Source organism: Diabrotica virgifera, chromosome 8 (genome assembly GCF_917563875.1).
Source record: "Diabrotica virgifera virgifera chromosome 8, PGI_DIABVI_V3a".
NCBI lineage: Eukaryota > Metazoa > Arthropoda > Insecta > Coleoptera > Chrysomelidae > Diabrotica > Diabrotica virgifera.
Window position 1 is genome coordinate 158570029 of NC_065450.1, and position 17977 is coordinate 158588005.

A 17977-nucleotide genomic window follows, 5' to 3' on the forward strand; every position below is an offset into this window, starting at 1 on the left:
AACTTTTGAAACTTTTAACCTCACTATTAACTTGCGATTGTCAAATTCATAGGATATTCCATAATTGTTTGATTGCAGGTTTTTCAAGTGTAAATGAATTTTAAATAGATTCATATAGAGACAATTTATTATGTGCAAACCTCATGATAGAGTAATGCAATGTAATGAATCTAAAATATTACCATATAGATGCAAAACCAGAAAAAACCAGCAAAACAAATTTTCATAGATTTTTAATTTTCTATCGTTACTCGTAAACTCGTAACATTTACAGAAAGGTTTAAAAAAATTAAAAAGAAACGTAAACCTAAACGTCAGTAAACGAGGTAAGATTCAAAACCACAATCAAACATATCTCAGTACATTGAAACCTTACCTTGTTTCCTAACATTTCGTTTACTTTTTTTTAAATTTTACTAACTCTTTATTATAATAATTATAGTATAATAACTACTGAAACAGTGTTGAATCTCTTCGTGCTTTGGCAGAGACTGCATAATAAAAACATTACAACATTTTGCGGTTTTGCTAATTTTTAACCAAAGAAAACATTTAACCAATAATACATCAAATAGTTGTACGTTCCCCGTCCATATCTACAATTTCTTCCTCGTCCAGGTCATAACTATTTTTATCAGGATACTCATCTCCCTTTAATGAAACATAAATATGTACCAGTTTCTTGGAATTAGTGAACGTTAATCTATTTCTTATCAGACTGTGAATGTGTCCCCAATTTGAAAAGAGTCTCTCGATTTGAGCTGAGGAGGCTGGCATTTTTAGAAGTCTGAGAGCCATTTTAGCAAGAATTGGGCATTCCAGTTTGACCACTCGCCAAAATACTAGAGGCTTTTCAACTCCTTTTTCCCAAAGTGTTGAGAATATTCCTGAAATTGTAAACCTAATATATTAAAAATCAAAAGAGCGATAATTTTGTCTGAAAGTCTTACCCGATTTAGTGTTAAATTTGTCCCATTCTTCTATGCCCTGATTGCACAACTTTCTGAGTAAGAACTGAGTTATTATACCAGTGTGCTCTGACGTAAGCTTGGAATTTTCATATTTCGGATGCAGATAGTACGCAGTTAATGCGTACACGTTTAACGCCATTTGTTGTCTGTGTTTCAATTTTTCTTTAAGGTTATCTGGCAGATTCAAATTGAGCCACAGATGAACGGCATCTGCTACAGATGTGTCAGATTTCTGACAAACATTGATCAGATTACAAATGGGTTCATAAATTTCTATGTTCTGTTGAATCTCATCCACAAATTCATCGTTGAAGATTAATTCCTTGACTTTCGGCTTAATCTTTTTTTTCGTTACAGCGGCTACTTGTTTCATATATACCAGATTTTCTAGGAGACTTTCGAAAGAATCTCGGTAAGAGCACCATCTTGTTTCGGCCGGCAATTTGATTCTGCGCCCTCCCTTATCAACTATCATTTTTTCTAAATCTGGTTGCTTAAATTCTTTGAGGACAATGACCAAATTGTCGACTAGCTTTTTATCCAGCACGTCTTTGGCTAAAAGGTTGCCGGTGTGGCTACTGCACGTAGAGTGCCACATGTTGTGCTTGAGGAGGGATCCCATTTTAATCATTGCACTAGCATTATCCGAAACTATACCGTACGCATCTACATCGTATTTTTCTTTTGCAATTTTTTTAGATTCTGTTATTATTTCGGCAAGTTTTTCTCCAGTCTCAGACTCCGTGGTTAAATCCCAAGCATCAAGAAAGGCATTTTTTCCGTCTGCACTATGCAACATTGTCACAACCGTTTTAGAATTAGTAGATGAGTTTTTCCAACCGTCACACAAAATGACTGACTCGGTTTCCACTTTTTTACGTGAAATCTCAATACAGTCTTCATAGCACTTATTTAAAAGCGATGTACAAAGTTTTTTCCGGCCAGGAATTTTGTCTAAATAAGCAGGACGGATCGTTTTTATAAAATTTTTAAAGAGAGGTGATTCTACCACAGTAAATGGTAAGTTACAGCCGAATATAAATTTGGCTAGTGCAGTGCTTATCTTCTCCTCTTCATACTCTTGTAATATGTCCATATAGTCGGTGATTTTCTTTGATTTTTTGGCTGGTCTAGCTTGAGATGTAGCGAATAAATTTCTTTTATTCGTGCTTGTGTAGCTTGTGCTGGAGGAAGTTGGAGTACTTAAGTTAGTCAAATTACTACTCTCAGTATCAGTAGTTGATAACATCATATTTTCAACAATACTATGAGTGCCTTGAATTGCTAGGCCATTGTTTTCTTCCAATTCCAATAAGGCGGCATCGGTATCTAATGAATTTTCTATAATTCCATCTAGCATGTTTTCAGGTGAAGTTCCAGTCACAATAGCTAGCGAACCATCTTCCATAACTTCGTAACTACCGTTCGTTGTATTCTAAAATTCAAAATAAAAAGAAACTCTAAGGTGACTAAATATGAAGGGCGGATCTACGGACACCCTGTATACAGAAGTTGGCATAGATACAGCGTTTTGTACTTAATTCAATAGGCCAATCCGTTTTTTGCCGTAAAATACTAAACTTGGTGTTTTTTAAATGGGACACCCTGTATATAGAGATGCAACAACGTGAAAACCTCAGAATACAAATTCTGGGGTGAAAACTGATGCAATTTATGTCCCCTTCCGAATTCGAATTAAATAGTAATCAAGAAATCTACAATAATATATAGTGCGTTATTTTCACTTCTTGCCGTTAGATGGCTATACGGTTTTTAACGCCATGTTTTCTCCAATATACTACTACCGAAATGGTGATCCATGCGTTGTTGAGTTATGCGGCTCCGAACACATTTTACGATTCATTTTTATATTATAGATAAATGTAATTTCAAAAAGTTCCCCCCAAAATTTTTTCTAGATCCGCCCCTGCTAAATATGTAGTAGAACATACGTCCTATATACTCACTTGTGGATTAACTGTAGGTGTAAAACCTGTGTCTGAGCCAGTATTTTCGTATATCGAAACATGCGACATTTCATTATTGGATTGATTACCATTGCCACGATCTAACTTGCAGACGTTTCTTAAAATGAAAGTACGGGACGGGGTTAGTTATCAGCCGATACAAATATCAATTTCAGAGAATAAATCTCTATAGCTATCCAGCTAAAATTAATTAAAATATTTCTTCTTACCTGTGACTTTGCAATCTTGCTGCAGCTGTATTTTTTATCACATTTCCACATACACAACATTTAGCCGCGTGCTTTCCTTCTATCTTTAATACTTTGAATGATAATATATCATAGTTTTTATTCAGTTTTCTGCCACTCATTTTGATTCTGATCAGATCAGATCACATTCAAAGTTTACAACTGAATAATTTCATAACATAACCTCACTTTTTTCCATTATGGACACGTTGCTGACATTGTCGACATTGTCGACATTGTTGACACGTTCTCGACATTGTCGACACGTCTGTGTCGACAATTAAAGTCGACGAGTCGATGCCCATCTCTGCTTGCCACTACTGGCGCTCGCGAATTTGTAAATATCCCCTCTACGTACGAGCTCACAGCGTATACTTTGACTTAAACTTTCAAATGCTGTCAAGAGAATTGCTATTTTATTTTTTAATCAAAAGTTATTCTCGTTCAAAAATTGCAATTTTTCGATTTTTTGAATGTTTCACCGCGTTTATCTCGAAAACTATGCATCCTACGAAAAAACTTGTAAGAACATTTTCTGCTTAGAATTACCCAAAAAATACAAAAAATGTTTTATTTTGCGAAAAATCGATGTTATGTAATTCCTCAAGTTCTTTGTTTATAACAATCTTATCGACATCCGGATCAACTGCTACCCAAAAAAATCGTGTTCTACGGGTCAAAGTACATAAAAAAAACTTGGTTAAGTCCATCTAAATAAAGGAGCCCGTAGCACCCCCTTCTGGACAGAGCATTAATTTTTTATAAGCCAAAAAATTGTTTATAACTTTAAAACATTGCTGAGGCTGCTTAAATAATCCGATTTCAATTCTGTAAAATGCATTAGTAGTCTGGGCTGATTTTCGGAGAATAGGCCATTTTGGGAAAAGGTATTTACCAGCAATTTTATTGCTGGTATCGAATTATAAGATTCTATATATTAATAATATAGGTATGCAAAGTCCTCAGAGAGTGTGCTACTATTTTTATAAACAAAATGGCGCCCGAAAATCGTGTTTTTTTTTCAATTATTGCTCTATAACTCCGAAGAGTTTAACTTTACAACAAAAATACCCAAATAAAAATTCACCGTGATTAAATTCTGCATAGAGACGTAGACCAGGGCGCATCTGTAAAAATATTAGTACATTTGGACGTTGAGAGTTGACTCAAATTTTTTTGCAGAAATTGCTTGAAAATAAATCAAATAATAATATTTGAGTTATCCTCCCTCTCAAAAAGGTCCGGAACATTGTTTAAATAATCAAAATGTCAAAAAATTAAGGAAAAATTCGATTTTTTTCTTGGTTTTTTGATTATAACTTTAAAAGTTTTCATTTTCGAGAAAAGTTGTACTGACATAACAGTTGCGTAATTAAATTTCCTACAATATAGATTTAGTTAAAAATTTAAAAAATAGTCACCCTTGTTGCAAAATAGCAATAATTGTGAAAAAAACATACAAAAACAAGTATTCGCATTTTACGTTTTTCAACCATTTATGCTACACTTACGACCTTCATATTTCACCCTGAAAAATTCTATGATACAGTTAAACAATACTGCAAATTTCAATAAACATCGGTTCAATAGATTTTGCAAAATAAATTTTGCAATCCAGCTTTCGTAAAAAAAAATTCATTTTTTCAAAATGTTACAGGACTGAAAACAAAGCAGATAGCAAATTGAAAATTTTTTTGCGTATAGAAGTGTACTGTACCTTTCATTTGCAATTTTGCAAAATTAAAATCGATTAACACCACGGTTTCAGGAATTTTTTAAATAAACATTAATTATTGGTGCTAAGCGCAGGACAGCGGATAGTTTGCTCTGAATGGGCATTCCAATTACCTTTACTAATGATTGATACATTTTAGTTTTTATTACATTTCGATATAAATAAATAAATTTGTTTATTGCAAAATAAAAACACATACTCTATCCTTTGAAATAACACTTTTATTAGCAAAAACTTTCTTTGTTCATATATTTTAACTTAAATAAATAAGTTTATTCTTTTTAAACATATGCAATTGTTTAAATAATATTTCACAAACAATAATAAAATTAGTTTGATTTTTGTGGAATTAAAATATTAAAATACAACAAAATATAGAGTAAGAAAATAATATATTAGATAAAGATTGGAAGAAATTTGGGTGGAAATCAACTTGTGTGAATCGAACAGCGCTGTCCTGCGCGTAGCACCAAAAATTATTGTTTATTTCAAAAATTTTCTGACGCCGTGGTAATTAATCGATTTTAATTTTGTAAATTGCAAATGAAAGGTACAGTACACTTCTATAAGCAAAAAAAATTTCAACTTGCTATCCGCTTTATTTTCAGTCCTGTAACATTTTGAAAAAATGAATTTTTTTTTGCGAAAACTGAGTGAAACATGAAGGTCCTAAGTGTAGCATAAATGGTTGAAAAACGTAAAATGCGAATACTTGTTTTTGTATGGTTTTTTCGCAAGTATTGCTATTTTGCAACTAGGGTGACTATTTTTTAAATTTTTAACCAATTCTATATTGTAGGAAATCTAATTACGCAACTTTTATGTTAGTACAACTTTTCTCGAAAATGAATACTTTTAAAGTTATAATCAGAAAACGAAGAAAAAAATCGAATTTGTCCTTCAATTTTTGACATTTTGATTATTTAAACAATGTCCCGGACGTTTTTGAGAGGGAGGATAACTCAAACATTATTATTTGATTTATTTTCAAGCAATTTCTGCAAAAAAATTTGAGTCACCTCTCAACGTCCATCTCAAAACAGATGCGCCCTGGACTAACGTGTTTTTCCCGATCTGCTCCGACGAAAATTTTCCTCGGAAAATGCGGGTTTTCCCAACAAAATCTTTAGTTTTCAAAGAAAGTTTTAGATAAGTAATTATCTACCAATAATTAAATAATTTGGTGACTTAAAAGCCTTTTTAGTTTAGATTATAGTTCCAGAAGCTGGTAAAAATTAAACTAATATTTTAGCAACAATTCAATTGTCAATTAATAATTTACGGTCGCAATAATAACCAAAATAATTATGATACACTGATCAAACTTTGAAATCTTATAAAGATGAGATGCCTATTTATCATTTTGTCGACAAAATATATATTTTTTTAGTTTTTTACAAAATCTTTAAATGTTTAAAAAAATAGTTATAAACAAATTAAAGTTTCTCAGAAAGTTTTTATTATATTATAATTTTAAAAAATAGCTAATATGCGCATTTCAAATATCTTGAAAATGAATGCTTTAAAACTTTTTTTCAATCATTTGAAAGAAAGTTATGAAACAGCAAACTAAACATACGATTACAACGGTGTTTATATATTTCTTTAATTAAAAAAAAAAAATCAATGGGAAAATCCCAATAGTTGGCTGTATACCATAGTTTAAAAAACCAATACAGAAGTAAAAACTTCGAGATGTATTCTGGTATAAAATCGTTTATTTAAAAACTATAAAATGTTTTTTTTTTAAATAAACGATTTTATACCAGAATACATCTCGAAGTTTTTACTTCTGTATTGGATTTTTTTAATTCTTTCAATGCGTAGAAATGAGTTTAAAGTTCAAGCTAATTATTTACAGAAAAATATCGATTATCAGTTTAATGGCTATATTTTAATTAAACATTATAGATATATTTTTTTGTAATTTACACGCGTGAAAGTAGACTTATACAATACTGTAGCTAAAATTTTCATTCGGAACGACGACCGGCCGCGCAACGTACACTTTTAATAAATAATGTATGCTGCGTGTCAGTCGCTTCGAGTGAACATTTTAGCTCCGACTCTGTATCAGGCCTACTTTCGCGCTAAAAATTACAAAGAAGAGTATTTTTAATCTTTGATTAAAATATAACCATTGCACTAATTTTTGACATTCTTTGTGGGTAATTAGTTTGTACCATAGACTCACATTTAAGCTTTGAAACAATTAAAACAAATTATAAACAACGGAGAAATCGTATATTAATTTTGCTGTTTCATAACTTTTTTGCAAATGGATATAAAATTTTTTTAAGGCATTCATTTTCAAGCCCTATGAAATACGCATTTTAAGTATTTTTAAAACTAGAATATAATAAACAATTTCTGAGAAATGTTAATATGTTTATAACAATTTTTTTTAACATTTAAAGATTAAGCAAAAAAATGAAAAAATTTATATTTTGTCAACAAAATATTAAATAGGCATCACACCTTTATAACCTTTCTAAGTTTGATCAATGTCTCATGATTATTTTGGTTGTTATTGCGACTGAAAATTGTTAATTAACAATTGAATTGTTGCTAAAATATTCCTTTCATTTTCACCGGCTGCTAAATTTATAATCTATATCAAGAAAGCTTTTATTTCACCAAGCTATATAATTATTGATAAATAATTACTGGCCCAAAAAATTTATTTGAAAATTCGAGATTTTGTTGGGAAAACCCATATTTTTCAAGAAAAATTTTCGTCGCAGCAAATTGGGAAAAGCTTGCCTCTATGTAGAGTTAAATTGGGGTGAATTTTTATTTGACTGTTTTTGGTTTAAAGCTAAAATCTTCGGAGTTATAGAGCAATAATTAAAAAAAATACGATTTCTCGGCGCCATTTTGTTTATAAAAAAAGTAGCACACTATTTGGGGACTTTGCATACCTATATTAATAATATATATATAGGATCTTATAATTCGATTCCAGCAATAAAATTGCTGGTAAATAACCTTTCTTTGTACTTTACTAGTTAGACCAGCGTATTATAACTATTTTTTTTTCGAAATTTAAAGATTATGCAAAAAAAAGAAAAATTTATATTTTGTCGATAAAATATTAAATAAGCATCTCATCTTTATAATCTTTATAAGTTTGATCAATGTATCATTATTATTTTGGTTATTATTGCGATCGTAAATAGTTAATTAACAATTGAATTGTTGCTAACATATTCGTTTAATTTTCACCGGCTTCTGGAATATTACAATCTATACCAAGAAAGCTTTGATGTCACTAAGTTATTTAATTATTGATTAATAATTACTTACCTAAAACTTTATTTGAAAATTAGAGTTTTTGTTAGGAAACCCGAATTTTCCGAGGAAAATTTTCGTCGGAGCAAATCGTGAAAAACAGATCTCTATGCAAAATTTAATTGTGGTGAATTTGTATTTGAGTGTTTTTGTTGTAAAGTTAGAATCTTCGGAGTTATAGAGAAATAATTGAAAAAAATACGTTTGTCGGCGACATTTTGTTTATAAAAAAAGTAGCACACTATCTGTGGACTTTGCATACCTATATTATTATTATATAGGATCTTATAATTCGATTCCAGCAATAAAATTGCTGGTAAATAACTTTTCCATGAATTTTGCTAATTAGCCCAGAGTATAGATAGTAGAGTGCTTCTTTATAATATGTAAAAAAATTGACAGATGTTTGTATGTTCTAGTTTCTGTTGTGCAAGATTTTAAAAAATTTTAATTTTTTAAAAAATGTTTAGATTGCAAAATTATTATGTAAAATCTAGTAAGTCAATTTTAATGAAATTTGGTGGACGGTTTTAGCACATTACAAAAATTTTCTAAGCGAATTAGGAAGGTTCCAAATGTAACGTAAGTGATGGAAAAACATTGAATAAAAACAGGCTTGTTTGGCCCCCTTATTTTGTATTTATTGCTATTTTGCAGCAAGGGTGTTACATTAAGACATTTTTAACCCATCGTATCTGATAGAAAATTTAATTATCTTTGTTGTATTCCTTTTACGACTTTGTTAAAAAGTGAATCGTTTTAAAGTTATAAGCAAAGAAAATAGAAAAAAACGAAATTTGTTGAAATTTTTAAATATTTTATTTTCTTTATTAATGTTCCGGGCATATTTAAGAAGGAGCATAAGTCAATTATTATTAACGAAGTTATCACCTAACTTTATCCGCAAAAATCCGGATGCCACCTCTCACATCCACATAAAAACAGATCCTTCCTTGTCTATTATAAAAACATAACCGTCAGAGGTGTACGTACATCTAAAGTTGAGTAATACTTTTTTAAAAGAACATTCAATATAGTAAGAAATCATAAATGCCTGAATTATCCAGCAAAAAACCTATCCAATGGTCAAATTAATGCCTTGTAATACTGGGAAGGAGTTGACAAATGAAATATATCTAGACCATGGAAAGATGTGCTCCTTATAATAAAATCGACTTGTTTTATGTGGCATTTTCACAAAATCCGATTAACATTTCCAAACATCAGGATGGACTCATTAGGACGGTCAACTCTAAATGTAAGCTTTCTACAAAAGTGTCAACCCTCGGTGGACAATTTTAGATCGACGATGATAAATAAATTTAAAGTTTGTGGAGTAAAAAAATGGTTTTATTGACAGCTACTGAATTATTGCACTACAGTGATACCTCAGCATAGAGGTTAATGCATCTAGCATAGTAACCAAAACTTTGAAAGCTTACAAATACAATTTAAACTGGAAACCGATTGGAACACTGGGAAGTACAATTAGAAATAACAGAATTTGAAAATTTATTCAGTTTGTAGAAAGTTGAATAAACTCTAATTAAACTACTAATCTATATGTTTCACAATTATACACGGTGAATCTATAAAAATGTAGGAAGTTAAGATTAATGTGATATTATAAATTACGGAATTAATTTGTGATTGAGCACTTGGAATACTCTCCAGATGATATTCTAGCATCAAACAAGATGTTTTAAGCAGTCTTTGAAGTTACAATTTGACAAAGTTCTACTTACAATAGGACAAATAATAAAGAAATGACGTAAATACAGCATGCAATATATTTATATCCATACATTTCGAAAACGTGTTCGATATATTGGAATATGGGCATTCTTAATCATAAATGTAGATCACTAAATTTATATTCAATAGAGAATGACAGTTGCCTAAACAGGCAAAATAGAGGAATTATTAATAAAATACGTAAGCTAGATTGGGGTACTTGAAACTTTTTGATATAATGATAATGATGTTTTATAGCATATTATAGTATTTTGTAGTATTATAATGACATTACCTGTAAATTATGTTCAAATTTCCTAAAGAATGGCAGAACATCGTTCCAGGTCCAACCTTTAATGTCTTCGCCACTCCACCTCTTATCAAAATCTGGTGGAGTTCCTGTGGTAAACATCATTCCATTAATTACAGAGCATCCTCCTAGTATCTTTGCTCTTAACCAAGTGCAGCTACCATTTTTAGCTGCACAAGAAAAATTTGATAAAAATTAATAAATATTAGATTTAAAATTTCTAATTTATTGAAAAATAAATGTATATTTAGATGAAGACACGAGAAGTCAGTAATGAAGAATAAAAATGAAGAATAATTTTAGAAGTGAAGAAGAGTTATCATTTTTGTAATAAATAAAAATAATGTTAAGTATTCATAATTTGTGAAAAATTTGCATTTTTTTATGTAGTTGGATTTAAATTGCACATTGTGTAGTTGTTAATTCCAAATAATTTTCATCCAAATAACTTGCGATATTTTGAAACGTAAAGGTACTTTATATAGGGTACTTTTAGACAAAATTCATATTTTATGTCGTACCTCGTATAATAGTGATAAAATTTGATATTTTATGGTTGAATCTTAGGTATTAGATCATGCAGAGCTTTTTAGGACGAATGACTTTTGTTCGTAAAATTTTAGGTCATAGGGATATAATCTCTAAGTAGAGTTAAAGGTATTATCAAAATGGATAGAATAAAAAGCACAGATAGAAACAATACACTGAAAATAAAATCCACATATATCACACTACATTATATTTTAAGAATATCACACTATAGTAAGAATAAAATAACAAAATAATGCTCCAATTTGCCTCTCCTGCGGCCTCTCGTATAGGGATGGCAAAACCTACCGGTTTTAACCTAAAACCGGTTTTTTTACTCACAATAATCGGTTTTTCCGGTTGTTTTTATCCAATGGTTATAACCGGTTTTTATTTTTTTAAGTAATAATCGGTGAAAAACCGGATAACCCAAGAAGCAATTGGACGTAATATTACGACGTCTTAACGTTGGATTAAATGCCCCAACGTTAATACGCGACGTTGCGACGACGGTCAGAAAACCGCTATTTGCACCTAAGTGGGGAATAGAAATACGGGTTGCCTCGACGTCCCCCTCTCGACTTCTCAGCTCGAGATATGTTATCGTCAAATTACGTTGGTTTTTTAGGACTTTGGTCTTGTAAAGTAATAGTATAATATTCTCTACCACAGAAGTACGGCCGACACACTTAATTTCTACCAAATAGGTTAATAATCTTGGAGGATATTAAATCATTAGAAACTAAGATTCATGACGGCCTGTTGATACTTATTTAAGTAGGTTCCTACTCTATTCAGACTATAACCTAAGTGACTTGTATAATTATTTTATTAATCATCTGCCTCATTGCATAATGCGGTCGAAAATTTACAAACGCAAGGAAGTGTATTGTTAAACTAGGTATAAAAATTGCTAAAAACTGAAAGCGCCTCAGAAATTTACAGGTTAAATCGAACAAAACGGTAAAAATAGAAATAACCATCGTAATTAAAAAAACATATTATTATGTCTAGACCCGTACAAAATTATCCTTGATTTATATATAAACAAAATTCGTTAATTAAAAAAATATTCATTAAAATTTAGCAAAAAAATTGCCAAACATTATGTTTCAAAAAATGGCTGAACCATGGCGATCTTTCATTAATGGCGGATTTGACTCGCGACCTAAATTGCACTACATTTTAACTGATTTGGACAAGGACACCCCCTGTCGACCTTTAGTATAACCTATTTTTACGTTGCACACCTCGAATTTACCTATTGGTATACCTAATACGTCCTAAAGTAAGTGCAAACAACCTGGTCTTGACGACAGACTCCCGACGACCGGTCGTCGTCGTGAACACGCCTTAATCTGGTGGTAGATGCTTGTGTATGTACATCAGGCAGCTTAAACCAAAGGGTTTTATGAATGCATTTATTAATCTACTTATAGTTGGTTATTTTTATTTGTTGCATATGTTTACCTCATGAAAATCTTTAATCCCATTTTGAGTAATTAGCTGTTCAGGTTCTGTATGTGCCATTTTCAAAAGTTTAGCTTTTTGCCTGTAAAAGGATGTTGAATGTCTAAAAGCTTTTGATTTCTTTTTTCCATGCATTTCCCCTTCATTTTGAGACGTTCTTTTTCTCAAATAACAACTATATATTTTTTTAACTATATAGGTTTTTCGTTCAATAAATTGTTATTGTTAATATACTGTTTATAGAAAAACTAGAAAAACCAAGTATAAAAAAGTAAGGTTATGTTTACAATGTAATATCTGTCATATTATAGTCATACAAGTCAAGTCAGATGTTTTTTAGTAAATTACAGGTATCTTATAAAAAAACTTTGACGTCAGGTTAACGTATACAACTTTACTTAAATATTGCGTTGTTATTACCTACGTTGTATTGTCGTTCTCACCTTCCCGCAAGTATACGCAGCAATCTACCATATACGTTGGGTTCGATACTAATAAATACTCTGTAATCCCCGATGTTGAGCAGTCGTTAAATGTCTTCCAGTAAATTACATTGTAGTATAGAGGTTATACCCGACGTCAGCTTAACGTTAAACCTTAACCTAATAATTAACGTTGGTATTCTCAACGTTGGATTGTCGTTGTCGTCTTCCCGAAAAATACGTCTACCATACTCGATAAAACACCAACGTCCTGTGAACGTTGGCATCTATCCTAAAAAAATACGTTGTAATTCCCGACGTTGAGTAGTCGTTGATGTATGCCACTTAATTGCACTTATAGTACAGATAGGTTAAGAGCGACGTCAGCTTAACTTCAAACCTTATCCTAATAATTGACGTCGTTATTCCCGATGTCGGTTGGTCATCAGATTATATGACTTATTAGCAGCAACGTTGGTCCATAGGAAAAACAGACGTTGTCCTTGGTTAAGGCTTATTGTGAACCAATTTTGTCCTTAAATTTAACGTCCCATTAAGACAAAATTGGTTGCAGGTCGTAAAATTGCTACTTGGGAAGTTACTTCGGGAAAAACAATTATGAATTTAGAGACAAAATTTGGAAGGTTTTTATACTATGGGGTCCATATACAATTCCACCCTCATATATTTACAAAGAAACATCTACAGCGTGTGTCAGCTAAATGGAATAATTTCAATAGTTCAAATATTAATTGTTTTTTTGAAAAATTCTCAGATCTGTCGATTAGTATTTTAAGTCTAAATTTTTTACATACAATAATAATGTATACAGGGTGTCCCCCATATACCCAATTTAGAGATATGACGCCATCGTAAATCTTCTTAAATGGCAACACTGTTATTTTAATGGCCATTTTGATAGAGCGTGTAAAGCTATACATAACTGCAAAATATAAAATTTTTATTTTCTAACATTTACAAGATAATAAAAAATAAAATTATGTCTGTAATGTGGAATAAACTTAATAGTTCAAATAATAATTGTTTTTTTTTGAAAAATGCTCAGACCTGTCGATTAGTATTTCAAATCGAAATTTTTTACATACAATAATAATGTATACAGGGTGTCCCAATTTAGAGATTTATTGTTATTTTTTATTATCTTGTAAATGGTTAGAAATAAAAATTTGATATTTTGTAGTTATGTACAACTTTACACACCCTATTAAAATAGCTATCAAAATGATAGTGTTGCCATTTAAGAAAATCCAATTATGACGTTATATCTCTAAATTGGAACACCCTGTATACATTATTATTGTATGACAAAAATTTCATGATGCATTTCAATGCATGACTTGTTATCTTTAATTATCTTGTAAATGGTAAGGAATAAAAATTTGATATTTTGCAGTTATGTATAACTTTATACGCCCTATCAAAATAGCTATCAAAATGATAGTGTTGTTATTTAAGAAAATCAATGATGACGTCATATATCTAAGTTGGGACACCCTGTATACATTATTATTGTATGAAAAAAATGTCCATTTGAAATACTAATCGACAGGCTTAAGCATTTTTTAAAAAACAATTAGTATTTGAACTATTGAATTTATTCAATTTGGCTGACACACAGTCTATAATTGATATAAAAGCGTCTACAAGTTAGAAAGCTAGTACAGGCTCAGTGTGCTAAAATTTCTGATTGCTGTAAATATAGAGCACAAAACTCATGATAAGTAGCGAGAAAAAGATAACAGTCAAAAAGACCCCAGTAGAAAGAGTGATGAACTACAGTTGCTTCGGCACCATAATGAATGAAGAATGGACTAACGACCAAGATATAAGAGCGCTCATCGGAAAAGCTGGATACATCTTCAACTGGATGAGGCTGTGTTTCAAGATCCACAATCTCGATCTTGATATGAAAGAAAGAATGCAACGATGCAACAAGTCTTTTCAGTCTTTTTTTAATGTGGCGAATCATGGATCTTGAACGAAGATATGTGCAGAATATTGGAAGCAATTGAGATATTGCTTTATCGGAATTTATTTAAGACCTCGTTGACTGACGAGTCGGAAATGAGGAGGTCATCAGAAGAATGAAGAATAACCGAGACCTACATCAAATATCGAAAGCTAGAATACTTGACACATTATGAGAAATGAATCCAGATATGCCTTGCTACAAGCCATCCGTAACTATTTATATATGGTTTGATTATCTTGGTATATAGATATTCTTTCAGTAGTATCGATATCCCTAATACTGATACCGATTCGAATGGAATATCGCAAACTAAAGTGCAATGTACAATGTAACATTTTAACTAATGGATATTTGGATATTAAAAAACCAAATACGGGTTTTTGAAATAACCAGTTTTTTTGACCGGTTATAACCGCCAGGTTAAACCGTAGGTAAGAAAAACCGGTATAACCAAAAACCGGTGTTTTTAGAACAACCGCCATCCCTACTCTCGTATCTATTGCCACGTAGCAAGTTTTCAAAAAAGTATTATTTTCATATAATATTATTTTCATATACTTAAATAAAAGTATTATTTTCTTGCGTAAAGAATTATTTTCAATTTATTTTTACTCTCTTGTAATATTGACAAACAGATCCACAATAGATTAACTATACACGCTGAGACAGCTGCTAGAAAAGGGATGGGAGTATAACAGACCCGTACACAATCTCTTCATAGACTTTCGACAGGCATATGATGCGTAGAAAGAAGCCAAGTATGCAATGCCATGGCGGAGTTCTCAACACCAAAGAAACTCATTCGGATGACTAAAGGCTATATGGAGAGTGGAATATCAAAAGTATGTGTAAATAATAAACTGTCTGACAGCTTTGCAATGAACAGTAGGCTCAAACAGGGTGATGCGTTATCTCCATTACTTTTTAACCTTGTATTATAGAAAGCCATGAGGTCGGCCGAAATAAAAACAGAACTGCTATCTATTCAAGGTCCCAAGTTATTACTAGCATACGCAGATGACCTTGATCTCGTTGGAGACTCCATCCTACCCAAGTAGCAATTTTTCGACGCATTGGTTGTCAGTACAAACAAATGCACTGTATATAACGTTGCCACAGTGGACTTTCAGTTGTTTCGGCCAACGACCCCTAAACCGACTGACATTACGATGTTACAACGTTAAGTAATATCTTTAGTTATATGGGCAACTAAGTTATTACTATTGTGACAACTACATATCACAGTTAAGTTTTTTTAACAATCGCAACTACTTAAAAACGTTATAATGCTAAACTAATTTCTGTGCTCTGTGCGTAAAGAGCGATTAGTCCTAAAACACCGTTTTGAGATAAACGCGTTTAAAGTTTGCAACGTCCCGTGGCGCAGTTAATAACTCATTAGTGTACAGTGTGTTAAGTCCCAAAATTGTGGGACTTAACACACTGAGTCTTCCTGTTTCTTAAATAATCATGCGTCTAAGTTCAGGACTTAACACGCTTTACACATATTGTTTTTCATTAATACCTCAGTTTAGAAAAGGAATTGGACTTGACAAATTATACACACATGCAGATATCAAATTCTAATATACAGATAGTGCATTTTCTAATTTCGACCATTTTTGGACTTAACTCGCTTAACGCACAGTGCACAGATTTACGCCCATGGGTTTTCTGGCCGACTAGGTAGTTGTCTCTCACGACCCCAGGGCCTTTACGTATAGTTCTATAGATGTGTGACACGTTTACGGCAACTTCAGGAGCAAAAAAAGAATTTACTTTATAACCTTACTTTTTTCTTATTATTTTATATTTTATTTTTCTGGAAATTTTCGATTTATTTAACAACCTGTTTATTTGTTTTTTATTAGCTGGTTTCTCCATTGTCCATTGTTTTATCAGTAGATTTGATAAGGTTAAATCTTTGTATCAGCTTTGCTAGACAGGGTTGCCAGGCCAGTTCTTACTCTTTCAGTACTATATCCGTTGCAAGATAATTTGGCTGAAACTCCGACAAAATATGTACTTTTTGTACATATTTTGTCTGAATTCCATCCGAATTATCTTGCAGCGGATAGTAGTTTTGCTTTCAAAAAATCAATAGAAATCGGTAGATTCTTTTTAGGCCCTGTAAATACAGTAAAATCTGTGTTAACGGTTACCTGTCAAAATCGCCCGGTTTCATAATCAACTTAAAGTAAACATTAAGTAAAGTTCACTTTAAAGTTGACATTTACCCATATATGAATTGTGATAAAGGTAGGTACCAACTTACTTAAAATTTAAAATCCACTTTAACTGATTATGAAACCGAGCGTTACAATCATTTTGAAAATTCTCCAAACCAATTATATGAAGATTTCCTTATTTAGATCTGGTATTTACCAGTTTCATTTCTCTGTCCATCTATTATCATCATCTACGTCCTGAATCTTATTTTCGGTAATGACATTGGGAAATTGTAACAAAATGTCTGAAAATTAGTTTAGAAATGGGGTGAATACTATTAAAAAGCAAATTTTATTTTAGTGATAACAAAATATTGAAATATACCAAACATCTAATAAAAAACATTGCCTACTAGAATTTTTTAAATAATATCAAAAATATACCAAAACAGTAGATATCTACTAAATGTGGCAACGCTGTTAAGGAGAATGATGCACTTCATTGCACTGGTCACATGACCTCTGTCACCCAATAATAGTCGGTCCAGGCCGTGTTTGGTCGGTGATTGGACTTCTCGGTTGTCTCATCCGTCTATAGTTGGTAATAAGGTATATTTTAAGTAATATTGGTAATGTTGTTTAATGCACCATTTTGGTTTTTTTGGGATGTAAAGAAAATAAAAACACAAAATATAAAAAATGCAGGCATTTTCTAATACCTTTAAAAGCACCATCAATACATTAAATTTATACAAAACATCTTTAACATAAATTCTGGCTTTTATATTAAAATTAGATTTTTTAAATTTGCATATTTCTTGTTAAAAAGGTGATAAAAATGAGCGCGTGTGTTTTTTAAAGGTGGAATATCCATATTTGACGGTAATCTGAGATGCGTTTATAAATTTCACATCAGGTAATTTTGTTTAAGTCCTTATTTATGTATTTATATAAATTTAAATACCTGATATGATGTCAAAATAGTTTACTTTTTATATAGGTAAAAAAACGTAACCAGTCCGACTCTTTGAGCAACCATTGCACGCAGGCACTTTTTATAGTCGCTTCAGTTGTCTTATGCAACGCTTAAGGTTGCCTAGGCAACGTTAAGACAACTCAAAAATCGTCCACCAAATTAGT

At 31.4% G+C, this 17977-nt stretch overlaps 2 protein-coding genes across 3 annotated transcripts in view; both read right to left on the reverse strand.

Moving 5' to 3' along the window:
- Nucleotides 1-17977, reverse strand: part of LOC114340667 (glucose dehydrogenase [FAD, quinone]) — a 328247-nt gene that overhangs the window by 278662 nt on the left and 31608 nt on the right. For both annotated transcript variants that reach the window (XM_050659320.1, XM_050659317.1), the window contains exon 3: nt 10242-10426. In XM_050659320.1, coding sequence (XP_050515277.1) covers nt 10242-10426 — 185 coding nt within the window. The remainder of the gene's footprint in view (nt 1-10241; nt 10427-17977) is intronic.
- LOC126890411 (glucose dehydrogenase [FAD, quinone]-like) overlaps nt 1-17977 on the reverse strand; it is a 263810-nt gene that overhangs the window by 183249 nt on the left and 62584 nt on the right. The gene's annotated exons all lie outside the window — the stretch shown is intronic.